This window comes from Neofelis nebulosa, chromosome 13 (assembly GCF_028018385.1).
Source record: "Neofelis nebulosa isolate mNeoNeb1 chromosome 13, mNeoNeb1.pri, whole genome shotgun sequence".
NCBI lineage: Eukaryota > Metazoa > Chordata > Mammalia > Carnivora > Felidae > Neofelis > Neofelis nebulosa.
The window spans coordinates 59,069,430-59,094,919 of NC_080794.1; the positions used below are offsets into that span (position 1 = coordinate 59,069,430).

Here is a 25,490-nt window from a genome sequence, read left to right on the forward strand (position 1 = left end):
TTCCAAAATGTCTTATATTTTTCCATATTTACTATTTTGGTGCTTTTCATTTCTTTGTGTAAACTCATCTTTTCATATGATATATTCTTTCCCCCTTTTTTAAAAAAATGTTAGGGACGCCTGGGTGGCTCAGTCAGTTAGGCATCCAGCTTCAGCTCAGGTCATGATCTCAACGGTTCGTGAGTTCGAGCCACATGTCGGCCTCTGTGCTGACAGCTCAGAGCCTGGAGCCTGCTTTGGATTCTGTGTCTCCCTCTCTCTCTGCCCCTTCCCTGCTCAAGCTTTGTCTCTCTTTCCTTCAAAATTAAATAAACATTAAAAAAATTTTTTAAATGTTTGTTTATTTTGAGAGAGAGCAAGAGAGCATGAGCAGGGGAGGGGCAGAGAGAGAGGGAGAGAGAGAACTCCAAGCAGGCTCCTGCATTGTCAGCGTGGAGCCCAACTTGGGGCTTGATTCCATAATCGTGAGATCATGACCTAAGGCAAAACCAAGAGTTGGATGTTTAACCCACTAAGTCACCACCCAGGCACCCCTGAAAAATGCCCTTTAAAATATCTTCTAGTTCAGGTCTACTGATCTCAGATTCTGGGGTTTTGTTTGTTTGAAAAAAATGTTAATATGCGTGCGCGCACTCTCTCTCTCTCTCTCTCTCTCTCTCTTTTTTTTTTTTTTTTTTTTTTTTAAGTAAACTCTGCCCAGTGTGGGGCTTGAACTCAGGACACCAAGAATAAGAGTCACATGCTCTACCAGCTGAGCCTGCTGGGCTCCCTATGCTACACTTTCATTTTTGAAAGATCTTTTCTCTTGGTATAGAATTCTAAGTCAGCACGGTTCACCCCCCCCCCTTGTTTTATTATTTTTTTTCTTTCAGCATTTAAAGATTTGTCCATTCTCTTCTGACTTGCATAGTTTCAGATGGGTGTGAATATTTAGGTCTCTCCTAAATGGCCTGTGTATTCAGTGATGACTTCACATTTTGGTTGGTGGGAATATGAATACTTCTCATCCCTGAATGAGCTCTGGGGGACTGTTTTGCTTACTGTTCCCAGGTAATTGCTCTTTCCCCAATAGTTGTTTTTTTCCCAGACTTGTGTTTGGCCTTACCATATGTACAGGTTAGTATTCAGGTGAAGACTCAACAGGACTCCTATACAGATTCCTAGAGTTCTTTCTCAGTGGAGTGTTTTCTTTTCTGCTACTCTGGCACACAAACTTCGGCCTCCTTCTGCTGTTCTAAACTAACAGCCAGTTTTTGTTTGAATTTTCCCTTTCTGTACTGATGTCCAGAATAGCCTTCATGCACAATGGGGTGATCATTAAGCTTGCCTTGTTTCCCCTTTGTCAGGGATTGTCACAAAGGTTGTTTTCACCAAGAAAGTTGGTATGAATTACCTAGTCCACCAAAGGGGAATCTACCTATGTTTCTGAAGAATTGGCCAACGTGTGTTGGTATGTGTGTATAATTTTTAGGAATATAGATGTAAGTAAAATGCTTATTTAAATTTCTAATTACATATTCAAATCACATAGTATATAAAATAGTGTATTAAGAAATAGTGCTTTGGGGTTACCTGGTGGCTCAGTTGGTTAAGCATGTGACTTTGGTTTCAGCTCAGGTCATGAGCTCCTGGTTTGTGAGACTGAGCCTGGCATTCTTTATTGTCACCACGGATTTGCTCTCTCCTCTCTCTCTCTCTGCTCCTCCTGCACGCACATGCTCTCTTTCTCTCAAACTTAAAAGAAAGAAATAGTGCTTTTTTATTCAAACTGTTGTATACATCTTTGACATCAATATGTTCAGCATCACTGTGACCAGTTTTGAAGTCTCTAACCCCAGAGCACATTCACTCTTGTTCAAGGTATAGAAGATACAGTGCTTTTTGATTCTATGTATTATCATCTTATGAGAAATTTTGTCTCAAGTCTTAAATTTCCAAATGCATTACATTTTTTCTTTTATTTGTTCCATAGCTATAAAATTATCATCTCTGCAACAAAGTCTCTTAGTATGTTGCTTTTTAAGGTTATGTTTAAAGGCTCTTTACGGTAGTTTGCAGTTGGATGGTTATACCTCCAGAAATCCTTACTTTACATTCAGTTTCTTCTACTCCAGTTAAGCAAACAACAAAACTCACTGATCAACAGGTGACCTTCCAGATTAGCATTGATTGAGGTAACTTCAGGATAATGTGTCTTCTCCAAATTGTACTTTGCTGTTCAAAATTAATAGAAAGCACCTATAATATGAGAGATGTTTATTAGCAAATATGCTACCTGTTTTCTGAGAGATTATTTTGTGGAAAAACATCTTTTCTCTTTATGTGTATAGAGTATCTCCATACCTTGGAATTGTAAGACAGTTTTTCTACTTTACATTCATGGAAATAACGACAATTAAGTACCATCTTTTGATCAGGCTTAGAATTTATTGCTTGTCTGATGCAGATTTTTTGTAGTAGCAGAATAAATTATTCTACAGATATTTGCCCGCCTGCCCTCAGCATTAGTTCACCTACTGTACTAGTTACTGCAGTTAAACATATTGCATAGGACAGATTTTTTTGAGTGAAAAACAAAGAACAAATTAAATGATAAAAATAATAAACAGGCTTAATTACAACATCCCATAGAAATACATTGCATATATTAAATATTTCTTTTCTCATATTTGGCAACTACTCATAAAATAGGTCAGTTAAAACTGATTTTTTTTTTTTTGCCAGAAAATGAGGCAGAGTCTTAACAGTATTTTCAGACAGTGGATGTACTGTAGATAGCATTATTTACGTGATTTCCTTGGACTATATTTCCAGTTGCTCTTTAATATTGTAAAATTCCTTTATAGCCTCTAAAATTACCAGTGCTTAGCTCATTATTAAACTTCTGTTGAAGAAACATATGGGGAATTTTTACGACATGATACACGTGGAATTAAAGTGAATTCCATCCATGATATATTGTTTCAACTACTTTTCCATCATGTGAGCACTGTGACTGCCTACTGCCCTGGACTCAAGAGTTACTTGAGAGTCATGTGATCTGCCTCAGCTACAGGCTCTGATGGACTCATTGATGAGGTCACTGATGCTTATGGAGTGAGATATTTACTGAGAACTTCCAGGAAGTTCTCTTTTCTGAGAGTTACTAGAAGAGCAGCTGAGGGATCTTTGAAAGTTACATCATAAGGATGTGACAACTGGCATTGCTGCATTCATTTCTGTGAGCAGCAAGCCAGCCTCTCGATGAAGCCCACACTCAGAGGACATGGCTGAGAGACTGGCAGAACCTCTTGGTCAAAGACCAAAGTTAGCTAAGTGTGTGGAATATTCAGTGCTGTGATCTGATAAATTTGCCTACGTCTGTTTGAGTTGGGTTTTTGTTATATGTGATTGAAAAAAAAAAAAAACCTAACTAAAGGATATCATCATGTGATCAATTTTGAAAGTACTGATGCTTATTAATATTTTACTATTTCTAATATAATTTGTAACTTTAATCACATTAGAGTAGCATTTTTAGTTCAACTCAAATTAATATTTGAGTCATTCGGGTCTATAAATCTATGCTGTTTTAATTTAGGGCCGGATTGATACTGTGTTTCTAAGGTTTTTTTGTTCATAACCCTCTAGAATCTCAAAGCATTTTTATGCTAAGGATGTCTGATGGGAAATGCAAGACCTACAACTTCTTTCTTGTGAAAAATTCTTGAATGACAATTGTGTATAAAGCTCATTTGTAAGGTAGATACATAGATGATATTTAGGTACCTCTTTTTGTGTCACCTTTTATATTAAATGTGTACTTATTCGGTTAATTTTTAATGGCTTTAGGGGTACCTGACTGCCTCAGTCAGTAGAGCATGCAGCTCTTGGGCTTGGGGTTCTGAGTTCAGGCCCCACATTGGCCATAGAGCCTACTTTAAAAAAAATAAGAAAGAAGGTAGGCTTTATCTAGACTTTCAGTGGCTCTCCATTTTGCTTATGAATTCCAAATATTTATATGAATGGAAAATTCCATAATTTAGCCTACATGTTTCCAGCCTTATTTCTCATCCTTTTCCATATTCAGTGAAATTAATGTGTTTCCCTGATCTATGCCTTTGCTTCCCCACCCCTTCCCTCTGACTTGTTCTTTCCAGTCCTTTCTGCCTGTGGAATTAATACCCATCATTTTTGCCCCAATTCTGCTCCTACCTCTTCAGTAAAATCTTTGTCCATTATCGACCATGACTGTAAATGATCTCTCTTACAAAATACTTTATTTTTTCTTGTAAGAAAATTCAGATAATACTGAATATGTTAAAGTAAAACAAATCTCCTTCATTCCTAGTCCCGTCCTCCATAGGAGAACCTCCTCATAGTTCAGATCCCTTGATGTTTTTTTAATGTATATTTAAGCATATGTGACATAGTTGGTTATCACTTCTTTTTTAAAAATGTTTTAAATTTATTTTTGAGAGAGAGAGAAAGAGAGATCTGGGGAGGGGCATAGATGTGGGGGACAGGAGATTCAAAGCGGGCTCTTCACTGACAGCAGCGAGCCCAGTGTGGGACTGGAACCCACGAACCGTGAGATCATGACCTGAGCTGAAGTCGGATGTTCAACCGACTCAGCCACCCAGGCACCCCAATTATCACTTTTTTTGACTACCATATTGGAGAGCACAATTCTAGAGGCTTAATAATATTAAACTTTGATTTTTCTTTTGACAAGAATATTTCATATTGCTTCATAACAGGAGACACCAACTGGTGTCTTCTTGTGATGTTTAGTTGAATCAGTGATATAGTGTCAGCTTGATCTATCCACTTTAAAAATCCCCATTATTCTCTCACTGAATGATTTTATCTAATTCTTTTAAATTGTTAGAGACAGCAACTTGACTGTTAATGTAATAAGGTAATAGATTGTTAGAAAGCCAGGCTCTGGAGCTACGCAGTCTGCCATTTATGACCTTAAGCAAGTCTGTGTGTCTTTGTGCCTTAGTTTCCTCTGTTGTGAGTTAAGTGCTTCACAGGTTTATTTCAAGGATCAAATGTGTTAAATGTTTAAAGCATTTATTTGGGAAATACTTCATTGGATGATATTCACTGTATTCTGTCTGGCAATGAGACCAGGTCACATTGTAGGAAAAAAGAGTGCCATTTAAATGATTAAAGAAACCTCATGTATGTCTAGCATCTATGATTTTTAATAAGAAAAACATTAGCAATAAGGGGGATTTGTTATATTTGAGTTTGTAATAAAGAAAAGAAACATTGATCATGGAGCGCCTGGGTGGCTCAGTCTGCTAAGCATCTGACTCTTGATTTCAGGTCATGTCATGTTTGTGTGTGAGTTCCAGCCCTGAGTTGGACTCTGCACTGGTAGCCCAGAGACCACTTTGGATTCTTTCTCTCTCTGCCTCTCTCTCTGCCCCTCCCCTGCTGGTGCGCGCACGCTCTCTCTCTCAAAAAAAAAATCAACATTAGAAAAGATTTTTAAAGAAACATTTAAAATAAAAAAATATTGATCATAATTACATATATATCCTAGATGTTAGGAAAGAAAATTTATGAAAAAGAAAAATGACGTTTTGACTCTCTGAAAGCTGTATAGTTCTTTGGGATGGGAGTTAAAAAGGGCATACAGAGTGTTAAATAACTTGAGAAAGAAGTCTCTAAAAATCCAGCATAATTATCCGAAGGAGCTCTCAGATTAACAGAGCATAGATTTATTAGATGGAAGGGGAGATGCAGAACTAAAGAATTATAAAATAATAATATAAACCTTTATAAACACTGGCAGTAACCGTAAAGTAAACTGGAGTTTATAGAAAATGATTAAGACAGCATAAATTTTTAAAAAATATCTCAAATTAGAAGATTAAGCTTCAATAAGACCATCACATTTTTAAGAAAGGTAGAACCATCAGTTTATTATTTTACAACTGTTTGATTTGGTAGGGGAAAATAGAAGTTGGAAAAGGTAATACAAAAAGAATTGTAGGCCATGGTAGGAAAACAGGCAGTAAGTGAAACACTTGATCACTTTAAGTGCATTTCATTTTCGTCATTTAAATTAATGTTTTCTCTAGCTGCCAGTAAAGACTTGCAGATCTACTCATGAAATTGTGTGTTATCTTTGAGAATTTCATTAAAATTGTATTTGTTATCTGGAGATGATCAAATCTAGATCGATTTGTTTTTATTTACTTATATTTTTAGAAAGGAGAAAATGTGGATTCTGGAAATTATAATCCTGTAAGCTTGTTATTGTTCTTTGTTAAATTTCTAGAAATAATTTCAGTATAAATCTGTGAACATTTATGAAAAAATGCTCAACTGTAGAAATATAAAGGTGTCCACCAAGAACATGTCAAATTAATTTTAGTTGTTTTTTGAATGGTAGGATCATCAGTTCAGATGAATTAGAAAAATACCATAATAATAGTGTCTTAATTTTAATTATGTATTTGACAATCTTTTGCCATATTTTTAGATAATATATGATGGTAAATTGCTGTTTAAATTTAGAGTAGTAGGTAGATTTATAGTATTTAGATTCAAAGTAGGTCGAAATTGAAAACCAGTATTTGGTTACAGGTTCAGTGTTACTTTTGAGAGAGATCTTCAAAGCATTACAATAGGATTATCTATATCTTGTGTCAACATTTCCATTATTGATCTGGCTGAAGGTTTAGAAAGTAGGTTTATCTGATTGTAGATTATTCAAAGCTGGACTTGGGTAGCTGATACCATAGAAGGCACCCTAAAGCCTTCCCTCATTAACATAGTGCATTTGTATCTTCCCTCTCTCTTAACATACTTTGATACTTTATATGTAATATAAACTCATGATTTAGTTTGCTTCAGGGAAAAAAGTGACTTTTTTTTTGTCTGCCTGATATTTTTACCAAATTAATGTATGAATTCAATATATTTTTTACAATAGTATAACATTCTTAATGATACAGATTTAATAATACAAACTGAAAATTGGAAAAGACTCTCATAAAGTATATTTTAATCTCTTCTAGGAGTATGAAGCACGAACAGGGAGGACCTGTAAACCACCACCTCAGTCTTCAAGACGTAAGAATTTTGAATTTGAACCACTTTCTACCACCGCCCTGATTCTTGAGGATCGACCATCGTAAGTATTATGGTGGTCATCAGGCACACTGTTTATATTTTAAACTTCAATTTAATTTTGCTTACTATTTCACACAAAATGTAAGAATTGAATACAGAAATGGCTTTAAGAAGATTTTAAAAATCTCAGTCATGTATCCTAAAACTAATAAGGAAGAATATATTATTGATGTGCAAACTTTATACATATTTTCTAGAAGTATCTCTAAGCCAATGAATGAAACATAAATCTTAGATGGCTTTTTATATCTATTCTTACTTCAACCCTCCTGCCTTATCTTAACAAGATAAGGCATTTATTTTTCCTTTCTTGCCATTTAATAGGTACTTAAGATGTATTGGTCTTTGCCTTTTGGACAAATTTTGAAATTTGGGAGCTTGAAATAATAACTACTGATTTGTCAACTAGTTAGTTTACTATTATTAAGAATATATTCTTGAAGCGCCTGGGTGGCTCACTTGGTTAAACGTCCGACTCTTGATTTCAGCTCAGGTCATGATCTTGCGGTTCATGGGATCGAGCCTCTCATCAAGCTTTGTGCTGACAGCGTGGAGCCTGCTTGGGATTCTCTCTGTCCCCCCTCAACCCCTCCTCTGTGCACACGTGCACCTTCTCTCGCTCTCAAAATAAAGAAAAGCTTTAAAAAGAAGAATATGTTATTTTTTATTATTTTGTTTTTGAGAAAGAGACAGCTCAAGTGGGTAAGGGGCAGAGAGAGGGGGACAGAAGATCCAAAGTGGGCTCTGCACTGATAGGAGCAGGCTCCATGCGGGGCTCAAATGCACGAGCAATGAGATCATGACCTGAGCTGAACTCATATGCTCAACCGACTGAGCCACCCAGGTGCCCCAAAGAGTAGAAATACCCAACAAAACCAATTTAAATTCTTCCCTTCCCTTTTTCTGCCCTTCCCATCTCAGCCTTCCACAAAGCTGCTGTTCTTTTAAAACACTGTCTCTGATTTGTTATCATACAAAACACACCTTCCCTAAAGCAAGACCCCTTGGTTCTTAACTTCTTCCCCCTTCTTGGGCTCTCTGGATCTACTCTTTTTCTTCTAGACTTCTCTTTCCTTCCAGTGTAAAAAATTCCTAACCTGTCTTGTCATTTTCCTGATCTGCACCTTTTCCCACCCATTATCATGGGGAGCATAATAAAAGAATCTGGGGCCAAACAGGCAGAGGTTGAATTGAATATTTTTTAGACATTCTGAGAGAAGAAAGGTTGGACGTAAGTACATTTTTTTTTTTTTATTCTTGTTACATTCCTTCATACTAAAGAAAGTGTGATCATGACACTCCTTTTTAAGGATTTGCTGAATATGTTCATATATCATTTTTCCATTGGTTTAAAAAAAAAAAAACAAAAACTTTTTAGCGGCACCTGACTGGCTCAGTAAGAGGAGTATCCTACTCTTGATCTTAGGGTCATGAGTTCTAGCCCCATGTTGGGTGTGGAGCCTACTTTAAAAAAAAATTAAGGGTTGCCTGGGTGGCTCAGTCAGTTAAGGGTCAAACTCTAGATTTCAGCTCAGGTCATGATCTCGTGATTTGTGAGTTTGGACCCTGCATCAGGCTCTGTGCTGACAGTGTGGAGCCTGCTTGGGATTTTCTCTTTCTCCCTCTCCCTCTCCCTCTCCCTCTCCCTCTCCCTCTCCCTCTCCCTCTCCCTCTCCCTCTCCCTCTCCCTCTCCCTGCCTCTCCCCCACGCGTGCTCACTCTCATATTCTCTCCCTCTCTCTTTCTCTCTCTCAAATAAACTTTAAAAAAAATTTTAAAGAGTTTTTCTGAAATTCAGTTATGAGAACATGTCAAAGTTTCATTTCAGTCTTGCTGCCAGGGAGGAGAATTAACCAGGCCAATTCAAAGAGTGGTCAGATAAGCAAGAAGAGAATACCTGGTTAAAGATTTTCAGACTCTTGACGCTGAGCAGGTAGATAACTGCATTTGGAAGAGTGTTTTTAAACTTGTTAAAATTCATCCAAAATGGATTAAGCTCTTTACCAGGACTGTTCATTTCTTCCCAGAAGTTCATAAAAATACCATGCAAAAAGTTCTGTTCTAGTGTTCGGGCCATATTTTTCTTTACACCACACTTTATGTACAACCAAACCTATTTCTTTAAGTCCTGCCTTCATGCCTTTGCTCATTTATTGCCCTCACTTGGGATGCAAATATCTTATTTCCGCTTCTCACCTACCTAATTCTTTAAGGACTAGGACTAGGATTTATCTTTTTTTTTTTTTTGTAAGTTTGTTTATTTATTTTGAGAGCTAGAGAGAGAATACAAGCAGAGGAGGGACAGAGAAAGGGAGACTCCGAATCCCAAGCCAGCTCTGTGCTGTTAGCACAGAGCGTGATGCAGGGCTTGAACTCAAGAAGTATGAGATCATGACCTGAGCCAAGATCGAGTCAGACACTTAACTGACTGAGCCACCAGACCAGCAGGCTGTCTGCTGTCTGTGTGGAGCCAGCTTCCCATCCTCTGAGCCACCAGACACTTAACTGACTGAGCCACCAGATGCCTCTAGGCTTTATCTTTTCCATTCAGTTAAGTCTTTGGCTTCAACCTTCAGTGATTTCAATATATTAAATTTTTCTTATAACTTATATAAGGAGTTCCATGAAATTGGAACTTGAAACAGTACACTAGACAAAATAAATTTATAAGAGGATCTCAGTGTACCAAAAATGTATAAACAACTGAAAGAAATGACTTTTTTCACTGTACTCTCTGAAATTAATATATTAGTTATATTACAGCTTCTATGCTATTTGTGTGAGTTTGTTCATCTGTAATACAGAGATTCAAGTTGATAGCTACTGTTCCACTCAGCTCTGAGATGCTGTGATTTTTTAAAAAAATTTTTTAATGTTTATTTATTTTTAATATGAAATTTATTGTCAAATTGGTTTCCATATAACACCCAGTGCTCATCCCAACAGGTGCCCTCCTCAGTACCCATCACCCACTCTCCCCTCCCTCCCACCCCCCATCAACCCTCAGTTCTCAGTTTTTAAGAGTCTCTTATGTTTTGGCTTCCTGTTTATTTATTTTTGAGAGGCAGACAGAGCATGAGCAGGGGAGGGAGGGAGGGAGGGAGGGAGAGAGAGACTCAGAGAGAGAGAGAGAGAGAGAGAGAGAGAGAGAGAGAGAGACTCAGAGAGAGAGAGAGAGACCCAGAGAGAGAGAGAGAGAGAGAGAGACCCAGAATCCAAAGCAGGCTCCAGGCTCTAGGCTCTGAGCTGTCAGCCCAGAGCCCAGTGCAGGGCTTGAACTCACAAACCATGAGATCATGACCTGAAGTGAAGTAGGATGCTTAACTGACTGAGCCACCCAGGTACCCCTGAGATATTGTGATTTAATTACAAATTTTGTTCACCTTTCTAAAATTGAAGGGGTCTTTTGGGAGAAAGTGATTTATATGAATTAACATTTATATAATCAATAAACAAAAGCTTTCCATAGTGTTAGCATATGGGAGTACCCAATCACTCATTCCTCCTTCTACTTCAGCAATTGATAAATACATCTAGAGAACCAGTGAGAATGAAAACTTTCACTTTATTGAATATAAAACCAGATGAGACTGCATGGGTGCAACCTGCATATTAAATGACAATTCTACTTTATCTCAGAATATTTGCCAGCATATTTGAGCCAGTTCAGCCTTGCCTTCACAAGCTGAGAATTTGGAGCAGAGACTTAACGTAATCTGTAGTTTTGTTCTGTTTCGGAATGCAGCCAAGTTCTGTTAAGGTGGCATCTGCAAGGGGGTGGAGAGAGGGACAGAAGTTTTCCCTCAGCATGAAATTGATGTTGGAAACTTCCTCTTTCATAGATCACAGTGATAATGGGAGGAGAGGAGGAGTTTCCCCTTGCAAAGGGAATTTGTGAATTGGTGCCACTTTTCTTTTCTTAGCTTCTGTAATTTTGCAGAAACATCCAGAATCATTGGCTGCGTAGGTTTTTATAGTTGAAACTTCTTTATGTATGAAGCAGCTATAGTATTTAATCATCTGAAGTCCTCAGATTTCAAATACAGGAATTTTCTCTCTGCCTACTCCTCCCTTAACCCACCTCATAATAAAGCCAGCCTTGGACAGGAAGGTAAGAGTATCCATATGAGCTGTGTTGATAGGAACCTCTTCTATGTTACTATTTTTTTTATAAAATTTTTTTAATGTTTATTTTTGAGAGAGAGACAGAGCGTGAGCGGGGAGGGGCAGAGAGAGAGGGAGACACAGAATGTGAAGCAGGCTCCAGGCTCTGAGCTGTCAGCACAGAGCCTGACATGGGGCTCAAACTCGTGAACCGTGAGATCATGACCTGAGCCTAAGTCAGATGCTTAACTGAGCCACGCAGGCACCCCACTCTTCTATGTTTTAAATCACTGATGCTTATGGGACTTTTTTTAAAACCACCAATGGATAGAGCTACGTCTCTTTCTCTTCTGGCTTCTTGGCTGAGTTACTATACACACAGTACCAAACAAGTGGAGAAATTCTTAAAGGTGCAAGTAAAAGGTGACAAAAAAGTAAAGTATAAGGGCACCTGGGTGACTCAGTCATTAAGCATCTGACTTAAGCATCAACTCAGGTCATGATCTTACAGTTCTTGAGTTTGAACCCCCCATGAGGCTGTCTGCTGTCTGTGTGGAGCCAGCTTCCCATCCTCTGTCTCCCTCTTTTTGCTCTTCCCCTGCTTTTTCACATTCTCTGTCTCAAAAATAAATAAACATCAAAAAAAATTTTTTTTGGTATAGGTTTTTATGTGATAGCTTTGAAAAGCAGCAAATGTTCTTAGCATGTTTTTTAGCATGATCCACTATCTTAGATATTCATTAATGGTTTCTTCTCTTGACCACCTAACTAATTGACATTTTTCTAAGGGACAATAGTAAACCATATCTTTTTCTTAGAGTGCCTAAGAGTACTGAATGAGGTGCTTAGTATTTCCTGGTTGATTTTATTCACTCAGCCTTTGATTTTCAAGACTGAAGAATTCTATTTTTTTAATTAGTTCCCTAGGCAAATGACTGCAAAATTAGTGATTTTTTTTGGAAGAAAAAAAACAAGTCTGTGTATGTATTTGTTTTTATGTTTTATTCATTCACTGTCTAGTTTAGGGTACTAAAAATTCTGGTCTTCCTCAAAGTATCAAAGATTGGTTAGGACGTTTACCATATGGACTCTTCATGTTTGGACCATTGAATTTGTACTCTGTACTATGTACCAAGGTTTTTGCATTTATGATGATTGGAAGAAGGGGATACCAAGACTTATAATAATTAATAAGCCAATTATTATTTATTTACTATTTTGTGTTGGAGTACATATATAATTACTCATTTTCAAAAAACTGAAATCACAATAGAAAAACCTGACATAGGACTATCTGAAAAGTTCTGTTTCCTGAACAGTGTTTAACTCCTTCCTGCAAATTATTTCATGCTAAGACTGACGTACTTACGACTGGCACAAATAAAGCTATCTGTTTGCCTCTTCTCGAAATCTTTCAGGACTAGGTCAACATAGTTTGGGGAGTTATCTGGAAAAACCAAGGTGTGAGTGTCAGTGAAACAATAATGCATATAAAGGGACTGTGCTCTTTTTATTAATTAATTAGGCCTTTATAATCATGGTTTCGAGGCATAGTTTTGTGTTTACTTAAAATCTGTGATCTTTGTGCTTATTCAAATTTAGATCCGTTCCCTTACATAAATGACCTGGATGGCAAGTTACCGTTCCTTCTTTTTCTAGAGTCTAGACCTAGAATCTCCATTATGGTAACAACTAGGCACAGGTGGCTATCTAAATTTAAATTTAATTAATTAAAGTTAAATAAAATAGAAAAGTCATTCCCTCAGGCACACTAGTCACATTTCAGGTGCTCAGTAGCTACATGCAGCTAGTGGCTACTACATTTTAACAGCACGAAAGAACATTTTTATCATTGCAGCAAGGGTTAGTACTGGTCTAAGCCATGTGGAGGGACTGTAAAGTTGTGCAGAGGAGAGATCTGTTTAATTTTTTTTTTTTTTTTTAACGTTTATTTATTTTTGAGACAGAGAGAGACAGAGCGTGAACAGGGGAGGGGCAGAGAGAGAGGGAGACAGAGAATCCGAAACAGGCTCCAGGCTCTGAGCTGTCAGCACAGAGCCCGACGCGGGGCTTGAACTCACGGACCGCGAGATCGTGACCTGGCCGAAGTCGGCCGCTTAACCGACCGAGCCACCCAGGCGCCCCGAGAGATCTGTTTAGATCTAATTCCACTTTCTCAGTAAATAGAAGAACAGATCCCCCAAGTTGTGCCCTTAAGTCTAAGCTAGTCTTTTATTGAGACTTACGGAAAAGAAATAAGAAAGAATGAAGTGCAAAAAGCATTAAGATTCATACCAGGAGCAGCAGGCAGCATTGTAACTGAAGGGAATGATCAAGCCTTTTCGGTGGAAAATAGTAGTAACTGGTGAGATATCTTAAGAGTAGATTTGTAGTTCAAAAACTGGAAATGAAATTTGAATTAAGCTGTTTCTCCCCTGGTAAAATAAAAAATCTCTAAAGGTAGATGAAACAATTTTCTGTTATCTTAAGAGTTCGGAGTCCAATCAGGAAAAACAGACAACCAGGACAGTAATTTCAAGAAGAAAGACTTTAATAGAGTAATTTATTACTCTTAATTTATTATTAAGGTTGTTAGAAGGGCTAGAAAGGGAAAAGAAGGGGATATGAGGTCAAAAGATTAACAGCTTCAGAAAAGCACTTACAGTCTGGGCTGGAGGAGCAAAAGAGAAAACAGTATTACTGAGTCCAGGATCACTGTTTACTTGAAAACTAGATTTATATTTGGCTTTTTTCTCTTTTTTTCTGTGGTCTCATTTTCATCACAATAAATAAACTTTTTATTTTCTTTATATAGTAATAACATCTGAAACTTGGACAGCATGAAATCCATTCTTTTGTGGTATCAAACTATATCCAGATAGATAGGATAGTTTGTAAAAGGAAATGAGAGACTCTTAATGGCTGGGTTTGGGCTTAACAGTTGGTTAGGACCTGGGTGAGAAGCAGCTTTGGACAACTTCAGTTTGTAAGGTTTAAGGGTAGGCAATACTAGGAATCATAAGGGTTTTTGTTTTTAAAGTTTATTTACTTATTTTGAGAGAGAGTGAACACAAGCAGGGGAGGGGCAGAGAGAGAAAATCCCAAGCATGCTCCCCACCGTCAGTGTGGAGCCCACTGCGGGGCTTGAACCCACAAACTGCGAGATCATGACCTGAGCCAAAACCCAAGAGTTGCCCAGGCTCCCCAGAATCATAAGGTTAATTAATCTAGTGTAAGGGCTAAACTCAATGGATTTTGAAAGTGTTTGGAGTCAGGTGAAGTTTGTAATGGTCCCTGCCCTTTAGAGCATTATTATTGTGTAACTGGTGTATCACTCAGCAATTACATTCAACTACAAATAAGAGACTCCCCCATATAGTGGCCTAAACACATAAGGATTTATTCCCTCATATATACATGGCCCAGAGTTGGGCAGTTCAGAGCTAGTCTGGTGTCTCCATGCATCGAGTACCCAGGTTCATGTCTTTCTGTTGCATCACCTTCAGCAAGTGACTTCACTCTCATGCTGACTTTGGGCTTGCAATTGGAACAAAAGTGGTCGGAATAAAAGGCCTCTTGCAGCTGAGTCAACTTTCCTTTTTGGAAGTCTTCCAAGAGATTCCACAGTCCCTTTTCTTTAAATCTTATTACAAACAATTCTGTTTAAAGCTAGATGCTAAGGAAGTGGAGAAATTTGTCTTTTATTATAGGATGGCAATCACGGTTCTATTTTTTTTTATTTTTTGGCCTTTTTTGGATAAAATATTCTGTTGACCTTTAATTTCATCTATTATTGATGAATTGCCTATATTTTTAATATTAGTAGTTCTCTATAGTTTATATATCTTAACTCTTCATGGACTACCTTCAAGTAATATTATACTATCTCACATATATAAGAACATTACAGTACTATTACTTCCACTGTACATGTTATAAACCCCATGTATTAGGGTTCTCCAGAGAAGTGGAAACCCCATGTATTAAGGTTCTTATTTTTATATATCCTATTTGTATATAAGGAGATTTATTAGAAGGAAGTGGCTGTCATGAATTTAGAGACTGAGAAGTCTGAAGATCTGTAGTCAGCAAGCTCTGGACCCAGGAGAGCTGATGTTCCAGTTCCAGTTCAAGTCCTAAGGCTGAGAAATAGGAAAGCTGATAATGTAATTTCCAGTTCAAGTCCAAAGTCAGGAGAAGACTTATATCCCAGCTCAAAGACAGGCAAGCAGGCAGAGAGAGAGAGAGGGAGAGAAAGTTTGATACACAAAACTAACAATCACACCCTCCATACATTTTTATTATTTTTTTCTTTAAACCTTCTTTTATCTTCTAAGAAGTTATGTAACTAGATTTCCATCTGGTATTATTTCCTTCTACTGCGTGTTCTTTTAACACTTTTTGTAGTACTGGTCTGCTGTCTGAATTCTTTTATTTTCTGAAAGCTATTAAGATTTTTCTTTATCTCTGTTTTTCATGAATTTGATGATATGCTTTGGTGTGGTTTTCCTCATATTCCTTCTCTTTGAGGTTCATTGAAACTAACGTGTCTGCATTTGTAATTTTGTATCAACTTTGGGAAAATTGTAGCCTTTATTTTTCAACTATTTCTTGTCTGCCTTCTCTCCCCTTTTTTCTGAGTCAATTAAACATGTATTATGTTTCTTGATATTCATATCCCACAACTCAGGCTATTTTGAGGGGATTGACAAGGGGTATTTTTTTCTCTTTGTATTTCATTTTGTATAGCTTTCTATTCTATTTTAAAGCTCACATTTTTCCCCCTGCAATTTGTAATCTCCTGTCAGTCCCACCTTTTGTGTTTTTCAGTTTAGAAATTGTACTTTTCGGGGCACCTGGGTGGCTTAGTTGGTTAAGCATCTGACTCTTGATTTTGGCACAGGTCATGATCTCATGGTTCATGGGGTCAAGCCCCACGTCAGCAGAAGCCTGCTTGGGATTCTTTCCCTCTCCCTCTCTCCCTGCCCCTCCCCTGCTTGTGCACATATGCATGTGCACGCTGTCTCTCTCTCAAAATAAATAAACATTTTTAAAAAATTGTACTTTTCATCTGTAGAAGTTTGATTTGGATCTTGAGCTTTTCTTATTGTGTTCTCCCTCTACCTCCTTGAGTATATTTATTACAGCAGTTTTATCATCCTTGAGGTATAATCTTGTCTAACACTTCTGCACTATATCTATTGATTATTTTCTTCAGTATAAATTGTATTTTCCTGCTTCTTTGCTTCCAGGTAATTTTTATTGGATACTAGATTTTGTGACTTTACATAGTTGGACGCTGGACTTTTTGTATTCCTTTAAATATTTTTTGGCTTTAGTCTGGTACCAAGTTCCTTGGAGTTGGTTTGTCCCGTTTAATCTAATCATTATTAGAGTGGTTCCAGAACAGCCTTTAGTTTAGGGCTAGTATCCTTACTACTGAACCAATACCCTAATGATTCCACTTGATACCCTATCTGTTAGGACGACTTTCCACTCTGGCTGGCTCAGTGTAATCTTTGAGGATGTTCTACCTATTCCTTTCTAGTATTTCTTACCTTGGATACCATAGTTTAATCACACACCTGCATAAATAGTACTCAGCCAGAAATTTGAGAGGACTCCTCTGTAGCTCCCTTCCTGGAAAATTCATACTCCTTGCTTCCAAACTCTGTTTCCTCAACTCAGCAAGACTAATGGACTTTGGGTACTTCCTTCCAGCACTGAGACCTGAAAGTCCCAGGCCGTATGCTTAGGCATTTGCAGAGTTTTTCTCATAAGGATCACCGTCTTGTGCTGCTTATTGTCCAACGTCTAAAAACTATTGCTTAGCATATTCTCTTCATTGTTCTAATTAAGGCAAGAGAGTAACCCTGGTCCCTCTTATTCCATTATGGCCTGAAGAAGTCTCAACCATATTCCTCTCTGTTACAACTACTGGAGGAATCTATCTTGACAAGAGAGGAAGAGGCAAAACGTTTAATTTGAAAGTTTGTCACATATCTTTCCCTACCCTAGCCTATTGAAAATAATTCAAAGGGTGCCTGGGTGGCCCAGTTGGTTAAGCGTCTGACTTCAGCTCAGGTCATGATCTCACGGTTTATGAGTTTAAGCCCTGCTTTGGGCTCTCTGCTGTCAGCATGGAGCCCACTTTGGATCCTCTGTCCCCTTCTCTTTCTGCAACCCCCCCCCCCAACTGTGCTGTCTCTGTCTCTCTGCAAATAAATAAACTTAAAAAAAAATTTAAAAAATTGAGGGACATCTGACTAGCTTAGTCATAGAGCATGCAACTCTTCAACCTCAGGGTTGTGAGTTCAAGCCCCACATTGGGCATGGAGCCTTCTTAAAAAACATTTTTAAATAAAATAAATGAATGAATAATTAAAAAAACATTTTAAAAACCTGACTCCTCAAATTGGACATTATTATGATATATTAGGATATTTGGTAATATTTAAATGTATTTCTTTTGCTTAGTCATGTATGTAAGTCACCTACTCTGTGAAGTAGGTGAAGCCATTAATTTTAAAGCCAAAATATAGTATATGCAAGTGATTAAGTGATTATCAAATTTGTAGTTACAATGTTATCCTAAAACTCTGAAGTAGAAACCAATTTGTTATAAAAGTATACCTGCACTTACCATATGACCCAAGAATTCCATTACTAGGTATTTACCCAAGAGAAATGAAAGCAGATACCCACACAAAGACTTGCAGTGAATATTTATAGTAGCTTTATCCATAGGCCCTCAACTGGAAATAATCTAAATGCTTATCCACATGGATAAATAGAACACTACTGACCAGTTAAAAGGAATACGTTACTAGTATGCAGAATAACATGGATGAGTTTCAAAAGTATGCTCAGTAAAAGAAGCCAGAACAAAAGAATCTATATGAAATTCTTTAAAAGGCAACCAGCTAATGTACAGAGATAGGAATAGAGATATGATTGCCTAAGGTGGGTAAGTGTTGAGTGCAAAGGGGACATAAGGAAACTTTATAGAATGATGGGACTGTTTTGTATCTTGATTGATATGTTGGTTGCACAGGTATATATACATTTGGGTTTTTTTTTTTAAGTTTTTATTTATTTTGAGAGAGAGAGAGAGAGAGAGAATATGAGCAGGGGAGCAGCACAGAGAGAGAGAGGGAGAGAGAGAATCCCAAGCAGGCTCTGCACTGTCAGCACAGAGCCTGATGCAGGGCTCAAACCCATGAACCATGAGATCATGACCTGAGCTGAAACCAAGAGTAGGATGCTTGTTGACTGAGCCACCCAGGTGCTCCTATATACATTTGTTAAAACTCGCCAAACTGTGTTCTTGAAAATATGTTCAGTCATTTTATTGTATGAAAATTATACCTCAAAAAATTGACTAAAAAAAACCCTGGTAAGTGAGCTTAATCACTTAACTTAGAAATACTGTCTGAAATCTGACATATTTAAATAATTATAAACATGTATACATAGAACATAAAAAAACATTTATATAACAAATATTAGCAATTTGGATTCTGATGCTTTTCTAAAATGCAGAGGTGTTTTCAACCTTTTACTTCTTTAAGGTATGAAATGAAAAGGTTAAGTTAGAAATTCTTTGTATTTGGCTATAAAAAGGAAGACGTTAATACATTTAAAAGTTAATCTTTGGGGCGCCTGGGTGGCGCAGTCGGTTAAGCGTCCGACTTCAGCCAGGTCACGATCTCACGGTCCATGAGTTCGAGCCCCGCGTCAGGCTCTGGGCTGATGGCTCGGAGCCTGGAGCCTGTTTCCGATTCTGTGTCTCCCTCTCTCTCTGCCCCTCCCCCGTTCATGCTCTGTCTCTCTCTGTCCCAAAAATAAATAAAAAAATAAATAAATAAATAAATAAAAATAAAAGTTAATCTTTTAAAATTGACTTAAAACCTTTTTTTTCCAGAAATCTTCCTGCCAAATCTGTGGAAGAAGCTTTACGTCACCGACAAGAATATGATGAAATGGTGGCTGAGGCTAAAAAACGAGGTATAAATTTAACTCCAATCGGTGTATTTAATTTACTGATGTCAGTAGGAAGCTAACCTGTTGGTTAATTTCAACAGGAAGGTGGATGAATGGATTGATCAAATTCATCTTTTTTTAATTTTATTTAATTTTTTAAAAAATTTTTTTTTTTAACGTTTATTTATTTTTGAGACAGAGGGAGACAGAGCATGAACGGGGGAGGGTCAGAGAGAGAGGGAGACACAGAATCGGAAACAGGCTCCAGGCTCTGAGCAGTCAGCACAGAGCCCGACACGGGGCTCGAACTCATGGACCACGAGATCGTGACCTGAGCTGAAGTAGGACGCTTAACCGACTGAACCACCCAGGCGCCCCCAAATTCATCTTTAAGATAATGCTGTTTTCTTATTTTTTTAACTAAATCTGTTCTCAAAAATGTCTTACTTTTCTGCCAGTACTTTAACTGAGGAGAAAGGCAGCAGACTATCTATGAGGGTTCTTGGACAACTATTATTTTAACTTATGAATGGCAACGATATGAATTTATTTCATGAAATTCACTTCTTTTATAGTTTTTAAGCTTTTGGTATTTTATAATTTTAATAATTGTAACACCTTCCTGTATGACTTTGAGAATATGATTTGAAATTAGAATTTGCTTTTGTGACTTAATGTAGTCTTTCTAGAATCCCAGTTGTGTCATTTGGACAGGCACATGAATGTATACTGTGGTGTATAAATTCACACCTTTAGGGGCACGCGGGTGACTCATTCGGTTGAGCTTCCGACTTAAGCTCCGGGCATGATCTCACAGTTTGTGGGTTGGAGTCCTGCCTCAGGCTCTGTGCTGACAGCTCGGAGCTTGGAGCCTGCTTCAGATTCTGTGTCTCCCTCTCTCTCTGCCCTTCCTCGCTCGTGCTCTGTCTCTGTCTTTCAAAAATAAATAAAAATGTTTAAAAAAATTAAAAATAAATTCACACCTTTATTTATTCATTCTCTCCTCCAGCCAAAAAGTAGAACATAAGGATAATTTAACAGTATTTATTTGCTAAGCACTGTTAGTTCAGGTACATTTTTAGAAAAGATATTATACAGCCATAAGTATTTTTAGATATGTGCCTTTTAGCAGCTGATTTTTTTCTTTGACCTTAAGTTAATGGAATACTATAATATATTGTAATAGGATACAGTTCTATTAAATGAATGGCACTATTTTGGAAATAAGGTTAATTTTTTAATGTTATAAGAAACCTATAAGGCAGTTATATCTTTGTAAAAGCCCTAATCATTTATACATTGGATAAATTTATTTTATTTGAAATATTCCCAACATACCCAACACATTTTAATTGACTCTGAACTTTGACCTTACTAGTTGATTAATATTTAAGAGAGTTATTGATAAATACACAATCCTACAATGTGATATGATAGAAATAACATTAAATTGGGAAATCAGAGGGTAACAGCTTTAATCCTATTTGATACTACTTGGATATGATGGTAAATAAACCTAATGTTAGTTTCCTCAAATCTGTGAAGTGTGGGATTCAGGTTGACTGGATTTAGGCTTTCAAGTGTTCTGTCCACACTTTTGTTTTAAAAGCAGTGAAACTCTCTCCAAAGAAAAGTTATATAGAATATGAATGCATATGACAAGGTAAAGAAAGAGCTGGTTACTTGGCCTCCCACTTGCCCCTTAAGATGATTTCTGAGGCATTTGTGAAACACAATTAGTAAACATTTTGGCTAGCTGATCTCTGAAGTTCCAACTGGTTCTAAAATTATATATAACTATAAACAAATAAATATACAAAACATCATATATAATTATATATTATATTAATATGCTTATATATTAATATAGTATATATAATATGCTAAAACATACATTATATGTTAATATGACATGTTATATATAATTTTATAAAATTATAATTGTAACAATATATAACATAGTAAAGTATATACATAATTTATAATTTTTTTAAATGTTTTTTTATTTTTGAGAGATAGTGTGTGAGCAGGGGAGGGGCAGAGTGAGAGGGAGACACAGAATCCCAAGCAGGGTCCAGGTTCTAAGCTGTCAGCACAGAGCCTCATGGGGGGCCTGAACCTACAAACTGCGAGATCATGACCTGAGCCAAAGTCGGATGCTCAACTGAGTCACCCAGGTTCCCCTACATAATTATCTTACATATTTTGTGTACCACTTCTTTTTTTGAGACATCTCTTGTTTCAGAATTGTGATTTCTGATTTTTGTTATGTATATTATAACAATATATATAATTACAACAAATACAAATAATTGTGTGTTATATATATAATTATGTATATATTGATCACTTTTTTTGAGGCATCTCTTGTTTCAGAATTATGACTTCTGACTTTCAGAGGGGTGTTGTATATGTGTATATATTAGGGTTTTTTAATTTCAATCTAATTAGTAAAGCAAGACATCATGCTAGACAGGGTTAAGTGTAATAATGTCACTGGCAGAATTATTTTTTAATGTCATGTGCTTTTATCTAAGGAAATTCATAAATCCCTTCCTTATATGAAAAAAAGGGTATTGGTTAATTGCTCACAGTTGTTTAGGTTTTACATAGTTAATTCATGACAAATTTTGGTTTGTTTATTAAGTATAAATAGAATATGTGATATAGTAATCTATTTTTCTGGCCCTTTGTTCTGTTTACTTAAAAAAAAATTTTTTTTGCATTTATTTATTTTTGAGAGACAGAGACAGAGCACGAGTAGGGGAGGGGGCAGAGAGAAGGAGACACAGAATTTGAGGTAGGCTTCAAGCTCCAGGCTCCCAGCACAGAGCCCAACGCGGGGCTCAAACTCACAAACAGTGAGATCATGACCTGAGCCGAAGTCGGATGCCCAACCGACTGAGCCACCCAGGCGCCCTGAGTTCCATTTACTTTTTTAGAAGAGGAGATGTAGGGGCACCTGGGTGGCTCAGTCAGAAGAGCATGTGACTTGATCTTGGGGTTGTGAGTTTGAGGCCCACATTGGGTACAGAGATTACTAAAAATGAAAACAATAAGCTAAAAAAGAAACAAACTTAGAATAGGAGGTGTTACTTTAAAATTACATTAATCAAGTTTATTTTCTTTCTATTTTTCCCCTGCTTCGTTTATTCCCTCTTTCCCCTTCTTCCTTCCCTCCTTTCTTCTTTCCTTCTTGTTATCAGAATATTCTTTATGAGAAAGCTTATATTTTAGACTTAGGTAGAAGGAAAAGGGCATCATGATCTAGCTTTTTTGTATTGAAATAATTTTTACTTGTTTAAAACAGAAATTAAAGAAGCCTATAAAAGGAAAAAAATAATGAAAGAACGATTTAAACAGGAAGAAAATATCGCAAGTGCAATGGTAATTTGGATCAATGAAATACTGCCCAATTGGGAAGTAATGTAAGTAAGCAGACTTTTCCTCAATTCAAGTCTGTCTCCAAAGATCTCGTGTTTCTAGTTCTCTATTTTTAGTATTTCCAACATGTGTCTTATGCTTTAGCTAAATTATACCTATGTATAAATTTTATACATCCCTCAATCTCTTAATACCTACTTCCCTTACTGACCACCCTTTCTATGCCTGTCAGAATCTTACCTTTCCTTTGAGGATATTCATCTGAAATGCTAGTTGATCCATGAAAATTTAATTTCCTCAGTTACCATATTTTCTTAATTCTAACATATCTGCTGCAAGGTGCATTATTGATGTAATAGCAGGTTTTGCAAAGAAAATACTAAATCTGTAATTCATTGTAAGATGCATTTGTTAAATGTTAAATATTAAAGTGATTTTTAATATACATCTCTCATAATCATAAATACGCTATATATGATCTTTCCCTTTTCTAATGTCCCATTATACTTTGAGGCTAATATACTTCTTGCTTTACTTTGCCTTTTATTTTCTGATAATATTTTTGTATATGCCTTATATTCCCTCTAGACTGGAGGGTAGGACATGTGTTCTGCAGTGTAGGATACGCATTGGGAATTTGTTGAATATTGATACATTGTGACAGGTATCAAATTAGGCTCTTTACATAAGTAATCACATTTGATTCTTACAACCTTTACTCCCATTCATCTTATAGAGAAGCTCAAGGTTAGGTTAAGTGATTTGCCCAAGGTTATACAATTAATGAATAGTTAAACCAGATTTGAACTCCCGTCCATCTGACTCTAAAGCCCACACTCTTTCAGCAGACACACTGCCTCTCAAAGACAAGGGCCTTACCCATAATAAATACCTTGTGATTTTGTTTTTTGGTACTGAGTTGACAGAAGATTTTTATGTTCCTTTATCCTGTTTTTCATGACTGTCCACCTATTTCTGATTCTCTCATTGTACCCTATAAGTGGCAGCTGTAGAAGGCAGCTCCCTTTAAATTACTATTGTCCTTCTGTAGGGTACCATATATTTTTTAGACTTCTGTTGCCTACAAGCATGAACCTCACGGAAAGAATGCATCACATGCTTAACTATGTTCTTAAAAATCATTCAGTCACTTGGCCATAGACTAGCTAAACCATCATGCAACTAGTGTTTTTGGTATAAAAAGTAACTGTGTCCTTTTTTCTCCCCCTTTAATTCTAGGCGTAGTACAAGAAGAGTTCGAGAATTGTGGTGGCAGGGATTGCCCCCTAGTGTTCGTGGGAAAGTTTGGAGTCTAGCTGTAGGAAATGAACTAAATATCACTCCTGGTTTGTATTCTATATTCAGTTACTCCCACACATGAAAACAGCCATCTCCAGAATTATAAAACAGATTAGTAGATTGGCCATTTAAAAAGGCATTACCATATATAATGTCATTTTAGAGCATGTTTCATTCCCACTCTCTCCAAAACCTGGTATGATTTAATGAGTAAGTTATTATATAAATAAGGTTTGTGGGTTTTCCTTTAGTTTACAACCATCAGTAATATTTTTGACATCCAGATACTTTCACTGCAGGTAACTTCTAGGATTCTAGGTAGTGGTGGATATAGAAGTATATACAAAGAAAAATAGTGTAATTGTGGAAAGGTTGCCCTTTGTTAAAAAATATATATATATTGATAGAAGCCTAGAAATTTCTTTTCCTACATCTCTACCCAAACCAGTCCTTTTGGATTTTTTTATTTGAAAATTTCCAAATTTAAAAAACAAAATAAGACTCGCAAGGAACTGTTTTATTTTCTTATGTTTCTTAAAACCTTAAAGGATAGAAGTAAAAGGTAAAGTGGTTTCGATGCAGCAAAAAATATAAAATTAGGATAATATCAAATAGAGGAAAATGTTAAATAGTTAATAATAAAAGGTACTAAATAGGTCTGAGTGATAACGTGGACAGTGGCACCATAGAAAGACTTGGGGGCTCTGGTATAACGGAAATAATATATTGTTATTGTTACTTTAAAATTTTTATATATCAATTTTTTTTTTTTAAGTCAAGCAATAGTAAGGTACAAACTGTATGCTTCTTCCCTCTCTTCTACCCAAACTCCTGCTTTTGATCCTACCAGATCTTTTTTCTGTGCTCGTAAAAAAAGTGTGCCTCAACATACAATTTTTAAAAAATTTTTTTTACATTTATTTATTTTTTGAGAGACATAGACAGAGCACAAGTTGGGGAGGGGCAGAGAGAGGAGTCACATAATCCGAAGCAGGCTCCAGGCTCCAAGCTGTCCGCACAGAGCCCAACGCGGGACTCGAACTCACAAACCGTGAGATCATGACCTGAGCCGAAGTCAGACGCTTAACCGACTGAGCCACCCAGGCGCCCCAAAATATGATAATTTTTAAAGCTTCTCTTTTTCTTTTCTTTTTATTCCCACAAAAAGGAATTTATGCTATCAGCTTATTCTGTGGCTTATTTTTTTCACACTTTAATCTGTCTTGAGCACTATATATAAGTGTACCTTATACATACTGTAGCTGCACTGTGGTCCACAGTTTGGTTGTACTGTGACTTACTTAATCATTTTCTTAGTGATAGCCAAATCAATGACATGTATGTTAAAAGAGCAATCAAGGTACTGTTTCTTACCTCTCAAAAGTGATTAAAATGAATGAGAATTACCGACATAGGGGATGACTGATAATACTATAGAAACATTTATTAAAAGCCTCAAAAAATAACCTTTGACCTATATATTCTAGTTCTAAACAATAAGAACATTATCAGGATTGAGTGCAAAAGCTTTTCTACAATGATGCCCATTGTAGCAAATCAGTGTTGTATATATAACTGGACAGATT

The 25,490-nt window shown here is 36.7% G+C and overlaps 1 protein-coding gene across 5 annotated transcripts in view; it reads left to right on the forward strand.

The window, feature by feature from the left end:
* The window catches only part of TBC1D12 (TBC1 domain family member 12), a 108,909-nt gene that overhangs the window by 55,072 nt on the left and 28,347 nt on the right, over positions 1-25,490 (forward strand). For all 5 annotated transcript variants that reach the window (XR_009252467.1, XM_058697227.1, XM_058697226.1 and 2 more), the window contains 4 exons: positions 7,020-7,135; positions 19,163-19,245; positions 22,532-22,649; positions 23,845-23,951. Coding sequence is in view for 4 of the 5 variants with exons in the window: in XM_058697227.1 (XP_058553210.1) it covers positions 7,020-7,135; positions 19,163-19,245; positions 22,532-22,649; positions 23,845-23,951 (424 nt within the window). In the remaining variant the exon portion in view is untranslated. The remainder of the gene's footprint in view (positions 1-7,019; positions 7,136-19,162; positions 19,246-22,531; positions 22,650-23,844; positions 23,952-25,490) is intronic.